Source organism: Alligator sinensis, unplaced genomic scaffold, assembly GCF_000455745.1.
Source record: "Alligator sinensis unplaced genomic scaffold, ASM45574v1 scaffold134_1, whole genome shotgun sequence".
In the NCBI taxonomy this organism is placed as follows: Eukaryota; Metazoa; Chordata; order Crocodylia; family Alligatoridae; genus Alligator; species Alligator sinensis.
In genome coordinates this window covers 260,809-284,884 of record NW_005841920.1, presented here as the reverse complement: position 1 = coordinate 284,884, position 24,076 = coordinate 260,809, and the positions used below count along the sequence as shown (strand labels likewise).

General features: G+C 41.9%; 1 protein-coding gene across 11 annotated transcripts in view; it reads left to right on the top strand.

The window, feature by feature from the left end:
- The window catches only part of CORIN (corin, serine peptidase), a 352,509-nt gene that overhangs the window by 92,725 nt on the left and 235,708 nt on the right, over positions 1–24,076 (top strand). For 10 of the 11 annotated variants that reach the window (XM_025198376.1, XM_025198378.1, XM_025198372.1 and 7 more), the window contains one exon: positions 13,786–13,996. In XM_025198376.1, the coding sequence (XP_025054161.1) occupies positions 13,786–13,996 (211 nt within the window). Of the gene's footprint in view, positions 1–6,808; positions 6,849–13,785; positions 13,997–24,076 lie in introns of those variants that run through there. The other variant, XM_025198381.1, reaches the window with a different exon arrangement.

Genomic DNA, 24,076 nt, shown 5'->3' with positions numbered 1-24,076 from the left:
TCCCTACTTTATGCTGATTGTTGCCTACCCCTTCCTTGCTGCTAACTGTGCTCATCATCTGATAACTGATTTGATTTCTGAAGACTGAAGTAAAAGAAATACTTCAGCCTTCTGCTCGTCATCCATTATTAACTTACTCTCTGCCTTCAGTAAGACTTGCACTCTCCTTGGTCTTCCTCTTATTTCTGACATACTTATAGAATGCTTTCTTCCTGCTGTTTTGAACGTGTGTAGATGAAATAGGGGCCCTAAATTGAAGCAGTGGGTTTTAAAAGACACCGCTTCAATTTGGGGCTGATTAAACCCCCCGTGTCATGCACACACCCTGCTGACTTACCTGCCTTTCCAGTGGGGAGGGGAGGGGAGGGCAAGCTAAGCTAAGCTAAACTAGGATAAAATAAGCTAAGCTAAACTGCCAGTGGGCGGAGCAGTCCCTGGGCTGGGAGGGAGAGGGGGGAGCTGGTGCTTGACTCCACGGCAGCGCCCACCCGCAGGCATCCTGGGGGGGCACCGCAACCACGGAGTGAAGCGCTGGGCTCCCGCGCAGCTCTGGCAGTCAGGCGGGCTCTGGGAGGTTGGGGCAGATCAGGCTCTCTGCTTTCCTTGGGCAGAGCTGTTTTCCTGGGCTGCTGTCAGGCTGCCTGCAGGGCTTTCTGCAGAGCCATAGAACTTCACGGAACCCAGTGCTTTGCTCCCCGGCGGTAGGGACAGCAAACTAAAACTTCTTGAAGGAGTTTTAATTTGCTGCACCCCAAGTCATTTAAGGCACATTATGCCACTGAATTTCCTACAGCAGCTGGAATTAATGTGGAATACACCGCCAAAGCGTGCAAACAGTGACACCATTAAAGCGGTGCAAAAGCATTTAGCCCGCTTTAAAGTGTCTTGCACACACGCTTCTCGTTTCATCTATGTCACAACCCAATTAAGTACTGCCCATGCCACAAGCAAGAAATATATTAATCAAAACCAGTTTTAGTCTGTACTAGGTTAACTAAGGGTTAACAAAAAAGATAGTAACAGTTTTTTTGCTGCGCATGTCAAAAAGAGATTTATAACTGCGACACTAACTAGAAATGAAACTTAGCCTTCTGTGCTGTACATAAATCATTATAATTGGTCAAAGAAAACAAGGAGCGACCCTGTGATAACACCTAGCGAAAAACCGCTATAATAATTGGTGATTCTAATTAAATTTATGACGTGGCGAAAAGCAATTGGCTAGTACACAAACAAAACCCCGCTGCATTTCCGCGTAGTGGGGGAAGAGCGACTCCATATACACCTGGAGACCTCTGACATAGGTGTTAGAGAAAACCGGCAATTTGATCACTTGCCAGTTCGTCCCCCCCTCTTCGACCTTCTCAGACATAATCGACAACCCCGACCCGACAATTCTGCCTGACCAGTTTTGCAAACTGATTTACTTATGCAGACCGACCTACGAACCCTAAGCTGTAACTAACCAAGTATCTTTAACCTCCGTCTTTTACCACCTTGATGGAGTAACTAAATAATCTTGCTTTGCAACCGATAAGCGTCCTGTGCCTAATTCCGCTCCAAGCGTCACAAGTACCCACCTGACGGGCCTCTAAAGGTCTCGTACCCTTCACTGCAGTGAACGGCAGTGACAATCTACACACGGCTAGTCCCTTTTTAGTTGCATTTCAGTTCATGACTTGGCCTTCCTAGTTTTCCTGTTATACTCTTATACTTACCCTCAGTAATTGGCTAAGCTTCTGCTCTTTATAAGATTATTATTATTTTTTATTTCAATTCATTGAAGTTTTTGCTGTTTAGCCAGGCAGGTCTCTTTCTGTCCTTCCAGTCCCTCATTCACTTCAGGATTTTCTGCTGTAGTGTCCTAAATATGGCTTCTTTAAGGAACAATGAATACTCCTGGATTTTTTTCCTGTGGGATCCTGTCCACCAGTTCCCTATATTTATGCAAGTATATTCTCTGAAGTTCAGTGTTTTTATTCTGCTACTTTCCTTTCCTGCTTTCCTTAGGATCTTAAATGGTCATTTCATGATCATTGCTTCTGAGTTGCCTTCCATCTTCAGATTCTGAGCCTCTCTGTTTGTGAGCAGTAAATCAGTCAAGAAGAGCTTCCTTCTTAGTTGGCTTCTCCAGTGTAACAAATTATCCCTAACACATTCCAAAACTTACTGGACTGCCCGTGTATTTCTATGTTACCCAGCAGGGTCACACCTGTGTTCCACCAGTCCTTTCTGGTATTCTTGTATACCCAAGATCGAGGTTTTTGTGGCTGATCAGCTACGGGCATAATACTACAGCTAGGATCTGGACCCTCTCACGTGACTCTCAATTACTTTTGCCATTTTTAATAGATCTCTGGATATAAATAAGCAGAATTTGTTATTAATTAGGATAATATACAAGAGGGAAAGAACCCAGCTGATCTGCATATCCCAGCATATATATACAGGATAGCAGTTAGAAAAAAGCATTGTTTTTGATACTCGGTTGTACACATTCACTTTTAAAATAAAAAATTATTTTTAATGGCTGATCTGAAGGACAGCTCTTCCAATTGGCTAGCTCCCCTGTTTGTAGCTTGGATACAACACAGTGTAATGTCTGTGCTTTATATAATATTACAGAATCACAGAATATAGGACTGGAAGGGATCTAAAAAAGCAAACTAGTGTGTCCTTCTGCCCTAAACCATTCCTGACATATTTGTGCCTATGTTATTCTTAATCACCTCCAAAGATGGCAATTCCACCATCTCTCTAGGTAACATATTTTAGTGCTCAACTATTCTTACAATTGGAGAGATTTTTCCTTATGTTTAACCTAAATTTCCCTTTCTACAGTTTAGCTCACTACTTCTTTTCAAGTCCCCAGTGGACTTGGAGAACAATTTATTACCTTCCTTTCTGCAGAAGAATGTGGTGACTTATGTTTCTCCTCAGTCTTCTCTAGACTAAACAAAACTTATTCTTCAATCTTTCCCCCTGGGTCATGCTTAATAGACTTTTGATAATTTTCATTTCTCTTCTCTGGACTTTCCCCAGTTGTTTGATTCTTTCTTGATATGAGATACCCAACTGGTCACAGTGCTTCATCTGAAGCCTTCCCAGTGTTGAGTTGGAAAAGGGGGATTGTTTCATAAGCTTTACATACAACTCTCCTGGCTGTACATCCCAGTAGGATGCTTTGTTATTTTTGTTCATTAGTATGACATTATTGACCTGTGTTCTATTTGTAATACAGAACAAGATGCAGATAGTGCCCTGGAGAACCCCACTTGAGACCCTTCCAACTCAAATCTTCTAAAATTAGAATTGCTGAATATCTAGCTTACATCTTAGATGCTTCAGATGAGAGGGGAGAAAAACTGGCTTTGTCAGACCATTCTTCACCAGCTAGTGAAACAGATAGGAAAATTCTCATTTAGCTGAAAGACAAAAATGACCCACTGGCATACAGAGCTGCTTAAACTGTCCCCTACACAAGAGTTCCTACCAATTGCTCAGTCTCCTGTGCCCCATCATAATCCCACAGACTAGCTGGGAGCAAACTTCTACTAGTACTATCAGTATGCCAAGTTTACTTAGCAAAAACAGGTGGGAGTTCACTTTCAGTATTCACTCCTTAGCGTTGGAACTCCCTTCTCCTCGAGGCTTGCCAGAACCTGAGCCTGGACATGTTCTGGAAATGCTGTAAGATGTTCCTATTTGGGTAGGCATATAGTAAGCCATGTTAGGCTGGGATACTGCTTAAGGAGTTTGTTTCATATTCTATTCCATTTTCTTTTGTGTTGTTTCTGTCTGTTACTGTAAGTTGTCCTGAGACTTTGTTGGGAAGGGCAGCATACAGATCTCATAAATAAAGTAAATAAATGCTATTTGGACTCTTTTATGTACCTCATATATCTTTTAATGAAAGGATCTTTACTAAAGAGGGAAGGCACTGGAGTTGAAGCTCTTCCTGGACCACTATCTCATTTTTCCCCTCCTTTTGGTCCATTCTGATTGCTTGGAGTTTTCCCCTTCATTTTAGAATGATAGTGCAGTGATCTTATCATTTTTACTAAGGTGTTTTTCCAAGTGTTTTGATTTAAAACCTAGTTTCTGGTTTGTGTGTGCGTAAATTTTAGATGGATTTCCTGATGCTTGCCATTAGCTAACCATGGTCTCAAGGAATGATTTTGGCAAAGCATCAGAGGGCTCCAAAGGAGAGAGGAATATTCATAGAAACTGGAGATGGAGAAGGCTTATCTAGTATATTCCTCTGGCAGTCAAAAATGTTCCTTATAAAATGTTCTCCATCACTTTGAAAAACCAAAAAACACTCTCAGCTTTTTGTATAGAATCTGATAGGGCCTTTCCTCAAACAGAAGCCTTAAATCTGCATGGTGTCCTGTTTACAATTCGCTGGCAGGGTTATGTCAGGTAACGGTGTGAAAAGTCATCTGACACAGCAATGCTAGCAAACCCCCTGGGTGAGGGACAGACATTACACATAAACCAATTTAAGTGATCAGAAACTGGTTTAAGCCTGTAACAGAACAGATTTTCAGTGCACATAAACCAGTCTGAAAATGGCTGAAACCAGTTTGAGAGAAACCTGGTTGAATGTAGTGTCAGACTTAACTGATTTGGCTCAAACCAGTTTATGCAATCTGTCCCAGACCCCTTGCTGGTTGAAGTTACACCAGACACCTCCAGCATCTCAGCATGCTCTCTGGGCTAGTCGGGGCTCTCTGCTCCACAGCAGAGCTGGCCCCTCCCCTCTGCTCCCTGGCTTGAGCTCAGCAGAGACTGCAAGCTGCTCTTGCCCCCTCCCCATCCCCACTCCCTGCTAAGCAGGAATTCCATCCCCAACTTGGTGAGAGGTGTCTGACTGTCTGTGTATTAGCTAGCATAGGTACTACACCAGATTATGTAGTACCTATGCTTACCTGGCAGGGGAAACACTGTGACCATTGAGGTTTTCCTAGTCACACTCGGGGATAATCTCTTTCCTGGTATGGGGGTAGTACCTGCAAAGGTAATGCATACTTAATCTCCCACTTAGCTGTTAGAATGGAGCATGGGTGACTGGTGCCTCCTGAGTCGGGGGGGCGTATATCCCCTCAGCAGCCAGTCAGTGACTGATCACGTCGACCTGGAAGCGTAAGTGGGGCACCCAGAAGTGCTAGCGGCGCTCCTGGAAGTGCCAGTGGTGTTTTTCCTGGCACCCCCACTCCCCAGCCAGCACTTGCGGGGGGGGTACAAGCACTCACTCCTGTCTCCCCTGCCGATTGCCTAAGCAGGGAGTGTTGGCTGTGATGGGGTGCACATGTACCTCTGTGCACCCCCTATGCGTTGCCACTGGAGTGGAGAGATCATTGCTATATGCCCACTTTCTGGAAATGGGAGACTCCTCCCTAGCTTGCTCCTGTAGCTGTATGGCTGAGGGCAAGCAAAACTCAGGGGCATCCAAACCCCAAGCTTCTGGGCTTGGGCTTGCATGTAGGATGCCCGCCAAAGGATTTGGGAACATCTGAAGCTCCAGATAGGGGTGGAAGATGTTTGCCAGTAGTAGGGCCACTTATGGTTCTGGACTGACTCATGGATTTGGATTGATTTGACTGATTTGGCTTGGACCATGGAAAATCTAAATAAAAAAAATTATATTACATGTAAGTACAAAAGTGCTGTTTAAAAGTGTATTCATGAAGTACCTGTGCTAAAGCTTGCAGCAGTTTTCAAAAAGGTAAAATATGGGCATGTCTACACGTGTGTTTAAGTGTGACTAAATTTAATGCATCTTAAACTAATGTGCATTAAGCAGTTTTTGGCAGGTGTCTGTCTATATGTGCAGGAACTTGGTACTAAAGTTAATGCCAAGTCCCTGCAGCCCTGCCAGGTGCTCCTAGTGCCTGGGCAGATGCAGAACTAAAGTTAGTGCAGGGTTGCATCTACATCTGCGTTAATGCACTTTAACTAATCATGCCTAAATTTGATACCTGCATTTGCAGATATCAGATTCAGGTGCAATTAGCTTAATTTCATGATTTTTAATGCGTGTTGAGGGTATGTGCGTGTAGACATGTGCATTAAATTAGGCTAATACTCATTTAATGCATCTTGTATAGATGCACCCTGTATCTATTCTCTATGGGTTAAATCTCTAGGTATCTGTAGTAATTTGTTATTACTCATATGCTTTTTTCAAGAACAGGTTTTTAAGTTTGTTTCTCACTTCCATGTGCTTATGGAGAGCAAGGTTGGATAGTAAAGAAGACGAGAAGAGGTTGTAGTGGGCAGACATTGGAGGAGGTTACCTGGCTCCCCCCCAGATTTATTGTCCTTGCTCTAGCAGTAGGAGGGGGACAATTCAAGGCAAGCCTCCAATAATTAGATTTCATACCTGGAGAATTTTAACAAATTTATAAATTTTCCATATATAGAATCAAATTATTGTTGTCTTATATTTAAGTAAATACAGCAAATCTATAAATGATTATTGGTCTGTTAGTCTATCTATCTATTCCTGATTGGTGACTTTGTACTGCTGACCTTGACCACAGTATCAGGTAAAATCAGTTATAATACAGTCCCTAGTACATTTCATGGTATTTTCAATGCCTTTTTTTGGAGAGAATGTGGAGCACATGAAATTTGGAAATAAAAAGGGTCTGTTAATCCCACTGCAGCAGAGAAGAGTTGACAGGAGCCAGATAATTTAATTAGTTCTCAGAGGTGCAGCTGGATATGGGCAGATAATTGAATCAGCAGGGACACCTGCAAAGGACTTGTTTTGGGACTGAGGAAAATCAGTCAAGGTGAGAACTCTGAATTAGGGAGGAGAATAGTTGATGGTGGAATGAGTGGTGAGTCCTGGGGAATAGGGATACGGTTCAAGGGAAGTAGGTCTTGTAGGTCCAGGAGGAGTGAGAAGCTGAAGTCTGGAGTGGTGGAAGCTGTTTAAAATTTGCGTTTCTTGAGTGTTTGTTTAAGTGCTGCTGGGGGATGTTTGGGGAGATGTGTGGGTTTGCTTTATTTTGAGGAAGCCTAGGAAGGGAAGACACTGTGGTTTCAAGCCCCAATATTATTTGGGGATGCTGTTCCTGACCTCTGGAATTTTAAGGATACTAAAACCCTGCAAGGGGTGGGGCTGTATGTGCTCTGGTGGGAAGACTGAGTCTCAGAAGATGTAGACCAAGGCAAAGCTTGAAGTGGTAGGTAGCAGGTAGTGCCAGATAAGTGCAAAAATCTGATGCTGTGCCCAGTAATGAGGAGGGGCACTAGGTGAGGATGCACCACTGCACGAAGTGCTTGAACTGTGTATATTGCTTATGCTAGAGAGAGGCACCCTCAAGGGTGGTCAGACTGTAACTGCCTGATCATCGGGGGCAGGGGCACCATATCACAGCCATAGTCCCTCAGTAAAGAATATGTCCTGGGTTTTGAGGTCTCTGTTGAGGTAGGAGGATACTTGTTGCTATGCAATACTGGCTATGCAATAGTAACCTGTTTCTCTGGCTTGCATGCTCATAGTATCCTTGTAGGAGTTTGATAACTAACACTGTTGACACTGCCTGTGCTTCTGTGGTGAAAGTGACCATTTCCTCTATTGGCATACTTGTAAAGCTTTCTGTAACATAGCCTCTAAGTGCCTCACAAGTTCCCTGTGAGCTAAGAAGGTACTAGTATAATTTTTTCTAAAGCACCTAAGTTCTTGCTTTTAGACTAGCCTGAGTGTTTATGATATGAAGAACTCGAGTCTCAGGATCTCAAGTGTCTTTTGAAAAGGTTTTTTTCCTTATATTCAGGATGGAATTATTGGGTACTAAAGTACAGAGGAGATAGTGACTTACTCAAGGTCACATGACACATTTAGCTGAACTGGAATTGAACTTGCTTCCTAAGTACCAGCCTGGTACACTCCTTTCCCATCATGCTTGAACACTAGGATAATTCCTTCTCCTCCTTCTCCTTCCCCCCCCAGCTCAAACACTCAGCCTAATGTAGCAGGCTTTTTATGTAGGGATATAAAATATCTCATATTATTAAAGGAATAAAGATCTGTTTGTCTTTCTAATAGTTTAAAATACCCTGTGTTTGTTTGATGACTTAAGCATTAATATTTGGGTGGCTGGATGTTTGTTTGTCATGTGGCTTTATACTTTTGGCCTACTGGCATCAATAGCTTGCCAGCATGATTTAACATTAGGATGCTTCTCTACATGGAGCGCAGAAGGATGGTTTTGTTATCTAGTGCACATTGCAGGCGGATCATACCTTTCATTTAGGACCTGAAAACCTTATTTGTGTGTCACTAGTGCTTACCTCTCAAAGTAGCGTGATCACTTTCTATCTTAATTTCTATCTAAAGCAATAAAGGGGGAGTGCTTCTCCTGGTTCTGGCTCATTGATGATAAAGATACTTTTAAAAGCCTTGTTTCTGTTTGAGGGAGGAAATAGTGCGAAAATCAAAGCGCGTAGTTATCCTTGGAAGACATGCGAAGGAGGAGGTTGCGTCAGGACTGGGAGTGGGCTGTAGGGATTCTGGGTGGGGTTGCTGGCCACAAGTGCATGGGCATATGGTTATGAGAGCTTTCCAGATCTCGAGAATTTTTGTGGGGTGTGGGGATTCTGCAACTTTTGAACAGTTCGCCTTGGGATGCATGTTCCCTACAGTTTTTCTTATGGGGGCTCTATTCTTGACTGCCTATGTAAAAGAAAATCTAGCATAAAGACTGTATGCCTGTCTCAAAGACATACTTCAGTTCAAACGCATGTTTCTGGACTCAGTGTAGGAATTCATGGGTGAAAGTTAATAGCCTGATTTGTGCAAAAGGTCAGACTAGAGAATTAATATAGATAACATGACCCTACCACAGGGGTGCAGTCCTTGGGAGAAATACAGAAGGATTAGTGGGGCCCACTCGGCACTTCACCTTGACGATCTAACTTGCTTGAGAATCATTTATCTACTTAAGTGCTGAGTGCTATAGAAACTTGGGATAGGTGATGTCACAACACAATGGCTGTAATCATGCTTTGTGATTAATAGCTTGCAGCCAAGGATATTTACTGAATGATTAATTCCTCTGTTTTCACCTTTATACTTCTTTTAGACTTGAGCACACTAGGCTATTTGGTTATGTAATTGAACTTCCATTTCTTTGAATTTTGCAATTTTAGGTGTCAAGGGGAATAACTCAAATATGCACACTATAATTCTAATGCAATGAGTCATAATCAGAAGTGCACCTCCGAACTGTTGGTAACTTCCTGATGTATCATGTTGTTGTTATGGCAAAAGGACAGACTTCTAGTTCTAGTGAATGACCAAAGTGCAGCTTGGAATTAACTAGTTACCTGCCCACTGTATAGGCATACTTCTGTAACCTCTTTGAGCTTGTTAATGCCCGCCCCCATTATAGAAATAGAATCTCTTTCTAGAGATGCACAGATGTCTCCCTATCCCTATATTATTTCTGGAGGGGGGTAGTAAAATCACCGTGTCCCAACAGTAACACAGATGTGTGGAGCCCGTCTAGTGCAGGCTGCACATGAGCAGGGGCTTAAGTTGGCATGCAGGCTACATAAGCTGCACCTTGGTAGTCCACTTAAGTGAAACTAATTTCTGCTTGCCACAGGTTGGTAGCCCTGTAAGTAGGAGTGGTAGGTGTGCCATCCCTCTCTCCCAGTGAAACTGCTTGGAGAAGAACACAAGGTGTATAGAGCCAGAAAAAAGAGCAAGTGCAAGTATGCCTGTAGCCCAGCTGGGAAAGAAGTTTTGGTTCTGATTTTTTTTTCCTTCTTTTTTTTTCTTCTTAATCTAATGGTTGTTTTATGTAAAATGTATCAACAATCCAGCTAATAGCCCTGCCTCTAGTCTGGTGGTTAGGACACTCCTAGAAAGTGAGAGCTGTGGATTTGAATCCCAATCAGGCTGAGATGGGCACTGGATCTCTCACTTTTTTCTTATTAACTGTCTTGGCTATCATCTACAAGGAGTACACCGCTAGCAACTGTGCCTAAAAAGAAAAAAGTGACTCACAAAAAGTGACTCAATCTAGCCAAAGAGATGGTTTACATACCAAACTTCAGGGGAAAATTTGGACTGTGAATCTTGGGTTCACATAGGCACCCACATATACTCTATGTGGCTGAAATGACATGATAAAATCCAAGAGAAATGGGGCTTAAAATACCCCCCTTTTAATAAAGTCTGCTCTGACTATTAATACTGTAGAAGGCAGGGTTGATTTGCACCTTAGAGAATGATCAAAGTGTTAGTATAACATATATATGCAGGGGCAACGTGTAGGGGGTGCATGTGCACCCCCTGAGAGCACTAGTGTACCCTCTGTCAGGCCGCGCTCCCTGTGTAGCTGGTGGGCAGGGGGGCATGTGGAAGCACCAGTGCCCCTCCTGTGAGCACATGCCGGGGAGTGGGGCTGCCAGCAGAAGTACTGCTCCAGAACCAGCATGACCGTTTTTACTGTGAGTGAGACTGACACCCGCCTGGTCAGCGGGATTGGCTGCTGGGGGACCCCCCACCCCTGGTCGCTGACTCAAGGAGCACCAGACACCCATGTATATATGCGTGTGTGTGTGCATGTGCTTGCAAACATGTATAGTACAAACTTTTGTGATTTGAAGTTCACTTCTCTACTTGACTAACACAGCTAACTGTCTCTATTAATAATATAGCACAATGTTCTGTTATAAATCATTACAAATACTATTTTTAAGATTGTCTTTTAATTTAATACAAGTAAATAATTTAATTTACTAACATTTGCAGAATTGGTACTTTGACAGCCCTGTTGAATTCTCTCTTGTGGTCAGTCTGCCTGGTTGGATCTAACCTCTGGGTCTTGAACATTGCTCAAAACTACTGGGCCTGAATGGTGTCTAGATGCTATTGCTTATTTGTGGCCTCTTCAGCACACTGCTGGGTTATAGGCCCCACTTTGAGGTTTGTGGAACTTATAGTCCAGCTGTTCATGGCCAAAAGACTCCTATAACACTCTCCAAGTAATCACAGTAGCTTAAGCATGTCCTCCTTCGAGCTCTGCCTTCATGAGTTCTCTTATTTCAGATTTTCTCTTTGTGTGACACTTAATAAGGGGACATATAGACTTTGTAATGGAACTTCTAACCTGACAATTTGGGTGAAGCACAAGAGTTACAAATCTAAGCAATGACAGTAGTGTATATAACTACAAAACCCCGCCTTGCTTTTTATTGTGAGTACCGATCATCTGACAGTCTGGTCCTAGTTCTTTTAAAAATATGTCTTTATGCACTATCATTTAACTGTGGAACTAATAAAAGATTGCAGATCAAGAGTAGTATGCATTAGTGCCATGATATGGACAAGCTTATATGACACCTTTCTATTCTGTTCCCATTAAGTCATCATTTGTACAATCTCTATTAGTAGTACTAAAGGGGAAAAAATCATAACTATTCTCTTTGATTGAATTCTGGCTCCAATAATGTCAATAGGAGTTTTGCCATTTATTTACCTCAAAGGAGTCAAGATTTCCTTTCTTGATTATTTTTTTTTTTTTTTAATTTTATTTTTCTTTTTTTCCCCCTCAAGTTCCTGAGGGTCTAATACCTTCAAAATATTGCAGAAAAGTGGGAACAATTGGCAATTCCAGAAACTATTTGTATAAAATAAAAATAAAGTCAAAGTTTTGCCCACCCCTCACACTGTTTTGTGGTTTGCAAACTTTATCTACACTTTCTTTGCTTTATTATTAAGGATAGATTCATAGATGGGAGAACCAGGACCATGACAAACGGAGTGTGCAGGCCGGGAGCGACCCGAGCCCTTTTCCGTGCTGCATGCGGGCTGTGGCCAGCAGCCCGGGCACGCTGGATCGGAGAGGGAGGGCGACGAGCTGGAATTAGGCACAAACGCTTAGCGGTAGTTTAAAAGATTGTTTACTTACACCGAGATGGCAGTGGTGTAGGCTGGAAAACTTGCTTGAGTTGCGGTTACAGACACAGACAACACGGATGATCACGTGGAGTTTGCTAGGCTCCACGGAACAGCGCTCCGGATGCTCTGGGTGAACGCGCCACCAAAATCGAAATCGGAGATACGTCTTATAAAATTTGCGATCGAAGACGGGAAGAGGTGGGCGATGGATCAGGTCGCCAAGCTCCTCTGAATCTCACACAGGGTCTCTATTACCCTGCCGTGTATCCAGAGTCCCCACGAGATGGATGTGGAGTCCTCTTCGGCTTGGGCGGAAACTGCTCAAGCCTCTTATACGGCTAACAGGCCAATCGTTAGCCGCCACGTGGGAATAATTTAAAACTAGCCAATAGCGGGGAACGAATTTGCATACCGGTGGTGGGAACTCTTTTGCACTGTGCATTCCTCTTGCAACTTGAGCAATGCACTCTGCAAAAGAAGCTGCAGAAAGGCGGGAAACTTGTCTCTGCACCGGGGTTTTCCTCTGCAACAGGAAACTCTCCCGTGCAATGAAGCTGCAACTTGGCGGGGATAATTCTGGTGCCGAAGCACACACAAAATCATGCCTTTGGGTCATGACACAGAGGATTTAGGCAACACGTTACAGATCAACTATTTTAGGGGTCCCACCATCTTTAAATAGTCCATGGGGATGCCACTCAACTGCAGAGGATATTTTGACAACCAGATACTCATACCTTGACTCTGCATTTAGCATGGTTTATGAAACACAATCTGAAAAGTACAGCGCACTGTATAGTAGCATGCTGATGCCTCTCAGTGGAGAAAACCTGCTGCATGTGTGAGGGATAGAGAAAAGGAGAACTAGTTAGGCTAAGAAGTGAGGTTGAGATGGGGGAGGAGGGGGAGAAGCTTTGTAGAAAGTAAAAAATCTTGAAACAGCCAGAACTCAGTTAGCTTTAAGCTAGAAATAGACATCACCAACTGTGATGGATCAGCTGTGCTAGGATGCATCTCTGCCCCTGGGGCATTTCTCTTCAAGCAAGGGAAGCTGGCTTCTGTGTGGTCCTGGGGCTGGGATTGCCAGTCAGTTGTTTGGTGGTCCCAGCCCCAGAACTGCATCAGAGTGTCAAATTGGTGTGTTTTCAAGTGGGGGAACGTTAGGCTGGCATTTCTGTAGCTTGAGGGGCCCAATCCTGTGTGAAAATTCCCAGGGCATGCAGGATTGGGCCCTTCGAGCCCATGGAGGGCCGGCCTGGGAAGGCTGGAGAGCACAGGCAGCTCTGGGCTGCCCATGCTCTTGTGCCTTAATGCAAACAAACATTGACTGCTAAATAGTGGCACAAATTTTGGGCATTTGTGGTGCAACAAGGAGCCTGGTCATTTCTTTGCTTGGCCCTTATGCTTCCATAAAAATCTTATGGTAGTACAAGGCAATGTCTGTTTCCACCCTTAAGCTTTGCTGCCTCCCTTCCTTGCTTCATGTGATTTTGTGTTCAAATGCCACAGGGGAGGCTGCTTTCATAGTTGGTCTATCTTAGCTCTACTAGATATCTTGTGAGGGAGACCATTATGTGCAGTTTTTCATCCAGTTTTGCAGAAAAGAAGGTCAGATAAATGTGTAAGTAGCTAATTTGGGATGCTTGTATAAGCTAAACGCAAACTTTTCCAGGTTTCTTCCACTCTCAGAAAATTGCTCCATGTTCGTGCTGTGATATGATCGCATTGTTTAATATTACCTTATGTATAGGAAAGTTATTGCTTCTATGCAATATATTTTAGCTAGAGAATACTCAATACCACAATATAATAGTTTAATTGATTTGTATGTTCTAAATGTAATTATTTTGATTTCACAGGTGCCTGCATAAATATCACTTACAGCCAGTGCCAAATGCTGCCATATAATCTCACCACTTTAACATCAGTTCTTTCCATCGTCAAAAGCATTGAAATGGAAAAGTTTCTCAAGTTCTTCAGTTATCTCAATCGCCTCAGCTGCTATCAACACATCATGCTGTTCGGCTGTAGCCTCGCTCTTCCTGAGTGCATCAGTGATGGTGATGACAGGTATTTGGGAACCAAAAATCAGTCAGTGATTAGAGTCAATCATAGTAGAATACTACATATCTAATCAGAACAAAGCAGGCCTGCGCTAACCGTGTGACCTTTCATTATAAAATTCTTGCCAGTCAAAACCATCCCTAGCATTTCTGCTAAACAAAACTAGCTGCAGTAGAATCCTCTTCAAATGAACTTGGTATGATTATAATCAGTGTCTCTGTAAGTTTTATAATTTGTTCTAGTAATGTCATCAGTTATGATAAGATTCTAATCCCAATGCATCCAGGGCTTGCGTTCTTAATTAAATGAATCAAGAGGTTTCCTTTACTAGATATGTCCAGTGTTTATATGCTCAAAAGGAGTGACATGAAAATATGTGTGCATGTATGCAAAGACTACATAAAAATGCGTATGGAGTTGAGATGAATTCAATTACAACTTAACAAAATCAGGAAAAGCAAGTTACTATGTCTGATGTAAGAGCAAATCAGCTGTGTTCTACATTTGCAGTATACTTATTTCTATATACTTAAGAATCATAAATATATTTATGTCTTGTATATTTTTGTGGCATATTTAACAGAATTTATGCAGAAAGACTTGTATAATATGTTCTGAGAATCTAAGTATCAGTCTGTCTTTTTTTTTTTTTATATAATTACACAACTTTAATATTACATATGTAGTTTTTACACTCAATTTTCCTTTAAAAATATTTAAAATTATCAAAAATCAAGAGTGGCATCAAGATTAAAAATAGATGTGTACCTTTTTAGTTTTGAAACATGGTGTCTACCAGGCTGTTGAAGAAAGAGGTGTTTTTCTTTCTTTTTACATCAGAAATTCACGCCTTATTAATCATGAAAGGCAATAGGGAACCAAAGAGCTAATTAATTTGACATACCAAGAACCATTAATCTGACATGCCAAGAGGCTGAAGATTGAACTGATGAGAAGGGATAGGATGTTCAGTCTGTTTAAAATTGTTTTATGTTAATCCCTATATAACTATATACCCATTCAGTGCCTGGGGCTAGGAACAGACATTACACAAAGTGGTTTAAGTGGTTTAAGAACCTGATTTAAACCTGTAACAGAGCAGATGTTCAGTGCACATAAACCAATTTGAAAATATCTCAAACTGGTTTCAGCCAAACCTGGTTGACTATAGTATCAGACTTAACTGATTTGGGTCAAACCGGTTTATGCAATGTCTGTCCCAGACCCCTTGCTGGTTTAAGATAAACCAGAAACCCCCATAATCCCAGCATGCTGTCTGGCTGGGTGGGGCTCTCTGCTCCACAGCAGAGCTGGCCCCTCCCCTCTGCTCCCTGGCCAGAGCTCCGGCAGAGACTTGCAGGCACAGCAGGGTCTGCTGGCTTCCCTGGGTCCCCCTGCCCCCCTCTCACCACTTGCTGCTTTAGCAGAGATCCCTTCCTCCTCTCTCGCACAGCATGGACTGTAGCCAGCATGTGGTATGCTAGCTGGTGCTGTATAAGGCTGATAGGACAGCGTCTGCTTAGGGCTTTTTGGAGGTAATCAACAGCTCAGATGGTAATGTCCCTGTATTCCTTCCTTTGGGGAAAAAAGCTGTTTAAGAAGAGCTTGTGATGAGCAAGGCTTTGTTTTCTGATGGGGTATTAAATGCTGATAACAGAACTGATAAGTGCTCTGTTATCAAGCGGGGACCCCTCCACTAATCATAGTATCCTGCTGGGGCTTGGCCATACCTCCTTCAGCTCAGCCCTGGGGAAGGGAGGGCTGCTTTAGTGCCTCTCGGTTTCTAGCCTGAGCCACTGCAGACATTTTCCTGCATTTCTGGGATGTCTGTCTGGTTACAACACTGATTTAACTTAGCCAGGTTAGACTAACCTGCAAAGACTGAATCAATTCAGGCTGTTTGAATGTCTGTCCCTAGCCTGGGTGAAATGATATCTCTGTTAAAGATTCCTTGCTTCAATCAAGGAGTGAGGGTTCACAACATGCATCTCTGAACCACCCTCTACAGAAAAATCATCCAGTATAACCAGGGGAGGCTGTGGCTAGCATTCTTGATAATTGATTTAAGGGTTAATGTGGCTAGCATTCTTGATAATTGATTTAAGGGGGAAAAGAAGGACAACAGAACATTTCTTTATACTGTTATAAAGAAGGAAAAAATGGAGTAAAATCAATTTTAAGAAAAATGGGTTTCAGATCACCTAAACTGTTACATTTAGTACTTGATATTTACAAGCCTTTCAAAGGTGAATGGCATGGCAGAGGGATGTATAGATCATAACTTAGTCAAGCGTGTAGAGTAGGGGACGAGTTTTCTGTTTTATTCCTAAGCTGAAGATGACATTCTTGCAAGACTAGGTTAGGAGGGTAGGAGCTAATCTGTTTACATTATGACAATGGTGCCTTGGCATTTTTATTTTTTACATTTTTTAAGAAGTTTAGAATTTGAAGGTTATTGACACACATTAAAGTACTGTCCAAAATTGCCAAATAAACAAGTCTTTCATGGTCACAGCTATTGTCGTCTTACCACTGTAAGGGTAGCATTTCAGGCTGGTTTCCATTTTATTGGTTTATGTTGTTGAGATGTATGCATATACAAGATAAGCTTCATTAAGCTGTTTATTATTTTCCTGATGCAAATTGTCCCAGCAGCAGTCTCTGTGCTCATCAGGCTGGACACTGAGAATGTCCAATGTGATACCATAAATCATGCTGGTCTATTTTAGAGCCCGCTTCAAAAAAATAAGAATCTCCTTGTGTGCCTACTGTACATGGCAGCTGTGCCAAGAGGAAATAGGTGACTGATAGCAGAATAGCAGGGAAGACCCAGAAAGGTGCCTTTCTTTAAAAATATATATTTGGTGGTTTGCTAAGCATACCAGTCATCATAGCCCAGCTCCGAATCTTAGTTTATCTTCATATCAGGTGACTTATTTGCTATAAATAAGACAGCATATTATGTGGGCCCAAGCTGGGTGATTTACTTTTTTTTTATATTTTAATTTTGTGGAATTAGTAATTACTGCAGGTACAGACATCTTTTAAGTCACCTGCAGCACAACTGCCATAAGTAGCACAGACAGCCTCCATGTGTGGCACATGGCATATTAAGCAGGGAGCAGAAAACAAAGCAACAGGGTAGGCAGAAGTGGATTAGAGTGCCACTCAGAGAGGATGCAGAGCTTAGTTTGTGGTAGGCCTGCCGAAAAAGGCTCTCTCACTATTTTAGGCAGTATTTTGCTCCCGAAGTAGAGATGTATGGTTTCTTAATTCAGGAAATAAAACTTTCTGAGAACAATTTTTTAATTAGATTTTAGTTATTAAAATATGAATGTATTATATTCCATTAATTGATTATTCATTATTTAAATATTTCAGTCATTGATAACCTTAGACCCCCAATTTTTTATTGTTTGTGTGTATGTTTGTTTATATGTATTTTTAAATGCCTCAGGGAGCTATTTGTTAAACTAAGATTACATGAGATATAGTTTTCTTGCAATATTTCAATCACATCGGATATAACATGCTGAAAAGATCAGCTTTTGGTTTATTTGAGCCCCTTTAACAGCTCCCTGAGGGGCTCAAATAACCAAATTGAAAAGCCTGTGAAAAATGTAAACACAAATACCTGAAATCACTGAACTAGACCGCTGAACTCCCCATGATACTGTATTACCATATCAAATGAGATCTAGAACAACTTTAAGGAGCATAGAAGGAAATGGCTTAAATTTAAGACCGAATTCTTAACCCGTTTTAAAACTAGAAATTGGAACTATGAAAAGGTAGATGCTGACATCAGTCTTCATGCTTTTATAGTAAATTGACTAGTAAAAATATGGACCGACTTCCTACAAAATGTCCCACGTGTAAAAGATTTTTCCCAAATTAACTAGAATGTCTCATCTCAACAGTGGTAATGCATAGGGGATGTACGGGGGTGCACATGCACCCCCTGAGAGTGCTGGTGCACCCCCTCGCAGCAACATTCCCCACTTAGGTGGCAGGTAGGGGTGGGGAGGCGGGAGTACTAGTGCCCCCCTGAGAGCACCGGCCGGAGAGTGGGGGTGCTGGCCCTTCTGGGTGCATCCCTGGCCCTTCTGGGTACATCCCTGGCACTTCCGGGCAGCATTCCCTCTTAGAGCCAGCTGAGAGGGAATGCTACTCCCAGGTCAGTGCGCGACCAGCCACGGTGGGGACCCCCTCCCCACGCCGCAGTCACTGACTGGCCATGGTGGGGGGGAGGGCAAGGGCCCCCCCAACTCAGGAGGCACCAGCTGCCCATGGGTCTCAATGTAAAGCTGGGAGGGGGAGTGGCGGGGTTGAGTAATTTGCTTGAATCAAACCTGATGGCATTTTAATTCAGAATCCTTGCTTTATTGTAAAGAAGGTGGGGTGGGGAGGAGCTTACCTTAAGAAAAATAAAATCTTTACAACCTATTTTATTCTTGGAATCTCATAAATCAGAGCCTGAAGGAAAGAATTTATTTGAGGTTTTTTTTCTCTTTGTGTTGTAAGTTGTTTAGGTGACTCAAGAGGTCATGCAGAGTATACCTGTGGCATTCATCTAAGCAATAATCTGGGATGATGTTGTATATTGATAAACAATAAGTTCATCATGGGGGCACAGAAGGGAATTGGTGAAGTTTTATTCACCAAGGCACCCCCGGGGGTTACAAGAAGTAATGGCCACAAGCTAGCAGAGAGCAGATTTAGACTAGACATTAGGAAGAACTTCTTCACAGTCAGAGTGGCCAAGGTCTGGAACGGGCTCCCAAGGGAGGTGGTTCTCTCCCCTGCCCTGGGGGTCTTCAAGAGGAGGTTAGATAAGCATCTAGCTGGGGTCATCTGACCCCAGCCCTCTTTCCTGCCTATGCAGGGGGTCGGACTCGATGATCTATTGAGGTCCCTTCCGACCCTAGCATCTATGAATAAGCCATTTAACTGAGCTGAAATGCTGTTGGCTTTATAGTGGAAAGCTAAATAGCTCCACCCGAAGCATTCCGAGTCAGGTTTTAGGTTAAAGAGCACCATTGGGAATCTTACTTTTTATTTTTTGGCCAAAGACTTCATAAATGTTGGTTTGAATCCCTTGGAAAATGAAATAATAATAAAAATGCTTTGGGCTCATTTTTGATAGAAACAAGCCCATTGACCATATTAGATTTATATATTAAATCAGACTGTACAATAAATGGTCCAGAAAGTAGTAGCCCTGCACGTAGTAAATGGTTCATGGGTTACATGGAGTTTTTTTTCACATAGCAGAAGCATAAGCAACTTATTACATTGACATTTTGTACACTAATCCAGATGTTCTTGAGTTTCCATGGATTTGCATGCTCTCAGCTTCTCTTTCTTGATCTGCCTCTGTTTAATTTCCCCAATATTATCAGGCTTTATAGGAAGGGACGTGACTATAGGACAAACAGCAGACAGACACTTTGACGTATGAAGCACTTTTCCACCTTGTTCTATAACTTTCAGCTCCAATGTATCTATGCTTACCTTGTTGTACAGGCACCTTGAACAATTTCGGTGGGGAGGAGGGACAGGGATTTGAAGCCTGCAGCAGGAAGCTAAGTCAAGAATTCCTGCTTGCTGCTGACCACTGTCTTGGGAAATGCTTGGCAAGTCACTCAACCAGCCTTTTTACAGGGGGCTTCAAATTTTGTGTTTCTCATTATGTGGATGCCTGATTTGAGGTTGTCAGGTCTGACGCGCAGAAGTACTAAGCACTCAGCTGTGGCTGAGGTCAATAGGAGCTGTACTTTGAAGATCCAAAGGACTCTACAGTGCTTCATACTCTGAAAAATCAGAAGCCTTTAACTGAGCATCCAGAATGAGTGTATATTTTGACCTTAACCTCTCCCTACCTCAATATGCTGCCTTAAAATGAACGATGCTCCGTTTCAGTTGTGTTGAGAGAACTAATTCACTAATGCCTGAAGCACCTGGATGCTGGGGTCAGAGGCATAGCAAGCAAGTTCTGTCCCTTGAGCAGCAGCAGCAGCAGTTTACATAACTTAAGAGGAGAGGCTGAAGGAACTGGGTTTATTTAGTCTGGGGAAGAGAGAACTGAGGGGGGGGATTTGATAGGAGCCTTCAACTACCTGAAGGGTGCTTCTAAAGAGGATGGAGCTAGACTGTTCTCAGTAGTGGCAGATGCCAGAACAAGGAGCAACGGTCTCAAGTTGCAGCAAGGGAAGTTTAGGTTGGATATTAGGAAAAACTTTCTCACTAGGAGGCTAGTAAAGCACTGGAACAGGTTACTCAGAGAGGGAGGTTGTGGAATCTTCATTCTTGGAGGTTTTTAAGAAGGATGATCTAGTTGGGGGTGGTCCTGTTCAAGCAGGGGGTTGGACTAGGTGACCTCCTGAGGTCCCTCCCAGCCCTCATTTTCTATGATTCTGTGAAGGGGCAGTGGCTGTAGTGGCCCAGTCAGCAGTGGTAGGTACCCTCTAAGTAGGTGGCTTATACCTCAGGCACACTTGTACACCTAGTTATGCTACTGCCTGGAGTGATGTCTCACAGACAAAGAAAAGAAAACGAAAGAAAAAGAAACCAGTAACTATTTCTTTTTCAGACCAGAGTGTGAAAAGGGTGTAGTAAGTAATAAGACTTGAGATCGCACACTGAATGAGAAGAAAACAATATTGAAAAGTAGGTTATTCAGTATGCATTAAATGAGGCCTGGTACTCTGTGGGGAAAAATAAGATGCTCTGATCTTGTACTTAAAATGTGCATTGTGTTCAGTACATACATAAGGAGTCGGATTAAGTTCACAGAGCGTTACTCAGCTTTTGAGTTATTAATTTTGGACCTGGAATAGTTGTTTAATTTTTTGCAGGTAACAAATATGTAAATGTATATATTTACATGTACATATGTATATACCATATTTATGTATAATACGTTCAAAAAGAAGTATGACTCCCAGCAACCTGAACTAAGCAACTTTTCTGTTCCCTAACTCTCTTGCCTCCAGAGTTAACCTCTGCTGACTACTTCAGAGCCAGCACTGTCCTCATTTTTCCATTGTTGCCTTTATCCCATGACTATTGTGATATTTTCCCCTGCACGAACAAGGCCCATATTAATACACAGACTTTTTTTTCTGTTTTTAATTTCTTTCTCCAAACTGGTAGCTCCTAGCACAGAGAACAGCTTGAAGCAAGTACTGTCAGTTTTAAAGTCAAGTGGAAGAATGGGAAGAGGGAGAAAGAGCAAGAACACGTATTAGGACGAAAGTCTGCGCTGCTCCCTCTCAAAACAGAAGTTAAATGATGGAGCAAAACAAAGAATTCAAACCTTTAGTTGTTTTTTTGCTAAAGCTAGTACCTATTTTCAGAATCCCTTGCTTTATACAGTAACTTAAATATACTCTGGTTATGCACTGACTATACATTTTTATTATGATGCCTAGCATAATGATATCCAATAGTTCACCTTGTCCACTCTTCAAAAATCTCTAGGAACAGTACCACTCATTTCTCTTGAGCAGAGATCTTATCAGATGACCCTTACCATGGAAATGTGTGGGTGTCAGTTTGTAGGATGGAAAATGAGAGGAGTTTAATTAAATATATGTGGGAAGTACGTAATGAGGTTGAAGATGATTGTGAAGCAGAAGTAAAATCAACTTTTTCTACATCTTAAAAAATACCTTTTCTTGCAGTAAGAACAATACATTTTGACTCAATAGTGCCTACTGTAAGCTTCCCCCCCTACCAATGAATTTGTGTTTCTATATAGCATAAGACTGTATCTAGAAAGGTGAGGAAAAGCCCTAAGTCAAAATAAGTTTTCTTTCCCTTTGCATTATTCAAATCAAAAGGATATTGAAATTTGTAGTGCTGTGGTGCCACCACCCACAAGAGATTAGATTGCTTGCTAAATGTTTAAGAGCTGATTGTTTCCCTAATATTTGTTTATCCAGTTTTTTCTACATACTAGTTGTACTGCAATTTAATGGTGCCAAGCTCATTGTAAGTAGCTGTATTTTGCATTGGAACCATCTCAGTTCTTAATTTGTGTCATATTTCTCTCTCGTGCTCCAGTGACATCCCCAAACCCTGATGCTCAGATTAGCAGCAAAAATGTCTTGTGGGACAGTCTATTCATGGTCTGGTTGCAGAGTAGGATAGAGACCACTGCTGCTCAGGAGCCTGTGTGTTAATTGTGAAATGGTTTGTGAAATGGATTCTGCACTCACACTGCATTATTTGATATGGCGCTGAGAAAAATATATCCTTCTTTCTCAAGAGTGCCAAACTTTGGGTCATTGTGTAACTTGTGCTGATTTTAGTAGCAGTTGACTTAAGAAACTAGATGGATTGTATACTTCCTTATACAAACCCAACAGAGATTGTGATAATATGTTTATGAACAGTTGATCCAGATAATCCATACTTGGGTGCTTTTCAACCCACTTAATTCACAGGGTTGATGAGGAAAGGACAAGCTGTGCAGCTGTTTACTGAATCTTTTGCTAAGGAGTACTCATCTGGAGTACTACCGTGGTTCTGTACAACTGACTGAGAAATCAAAAGCTATAGCACACACCTAGAGAACCTAATTTACCTGGTACCCAAGCTAGCTTTAATGCTAGCTCACATCTGGACTCGCCTTATGCTCGACTCTAGTGAAAACATTCTCAGAGTCGATGCAAGTCTCCTACTGACAGACAAACGCATCTTTGTTTGAGGTCATGTTTGTTGTAATTTAACTGAATATTTTGTACTAGTCAATGTCTCTTGAAGAATGGTGTATTCTGAGTTATTACATAGTGTCAGCCAAGAGAAGATTTCCTTTCTTTACAGATAGCCCTTGATCAAACCTGAGAGTTGTATGAGTAACTGCTTGCTATACAAGGTCTCTATCATATAAGCTAACTTTCCTTTGTTCATAAGTGTCCAGTTTTGCTACATGGAGCTGCTAGCTGCTGTGGTTAGACTGCTTCTGGTACCTGAGTTAGCTTGTTTAAAGCCAGCTTGGGTACCTCTATGCTACACTGAAGTCAGAAATGTGGACACATCCCAGATAGTCTGGATTTTCAAGAAATTAACAGATAAACTTAGGTTTAACAATTTCTCACGTTTGTAATATGCTGAACTGTGTCACATCTCTACAGTGAGAAGACAGATATTATTATATTGATTGCTTCTGAATAATGTCATTTTTAAAACATACTTAAACTCATTATCATAGTATAATGGTTTTACAGGGATGATAATATGCTAATGAAAAGATTACAATTACATGATTTCCAGAGAATGCTGACCCTTCATTCTTTGACATGCAGTTACCATTTTAGAATTGTTCAGCTTCAAACAATAAACCAAAAAGATCTATTCAGCCTATCTTCTCTGTGTACAATACAAATTACAAGTAAGTTTGATGTATGTTACAAAGGTGCTGGTAGCAACACTTATACTTAAGGCTAACTAATGCTTTCCATGAGAGGATTCTACTTTAAAGTTGCTTATGACTTCACCAAACATTAACTCTTTGGGCCAAAATTTGTCATGCTATTTGTCTGCCAAAAGCTACAATGCTTCAGTTGATTCTGAGAATGAGGCTGTGGAAAATGTCCTTTGCTCATTATTATTATTATTATTATTATTATTATTATTATTATTATTAAAAACAAACACAAAAGCAAAATGCTTGCAACCATGAAGAAGTGCTAGCAATTCCAGCTTTGGAGCAAGGACTTGATTTTGGCCCTCCTTAAGGGATATGCCTTTTGCTGTTACCATAAAAATCTACCTAAATTTGCCAACATCTATAAGCCTCTGAAAGATCACAATTCACACATGTTGAGCACAAGTTAGAAAATGTTGCTGGTATCTTCTAAATTTTCCTTTCTGACCTTTGTATGCTCTCCCCTAGGGCAGTTGAGGCTATACAGGACTTACCCTGTAATTGCTCCTTCTGGCAGTTCAGTTGCCAGGCACCAGCACCAAGAGAAGGGAATTATAATAGAGTCTTCCATCTTAACATTAGCTACAGTACGGTGCCAGCAGGTGGCAGTAATGGTGCAGATGAAGCCCAGATCAGGTGTGGTAGTAGGGGGA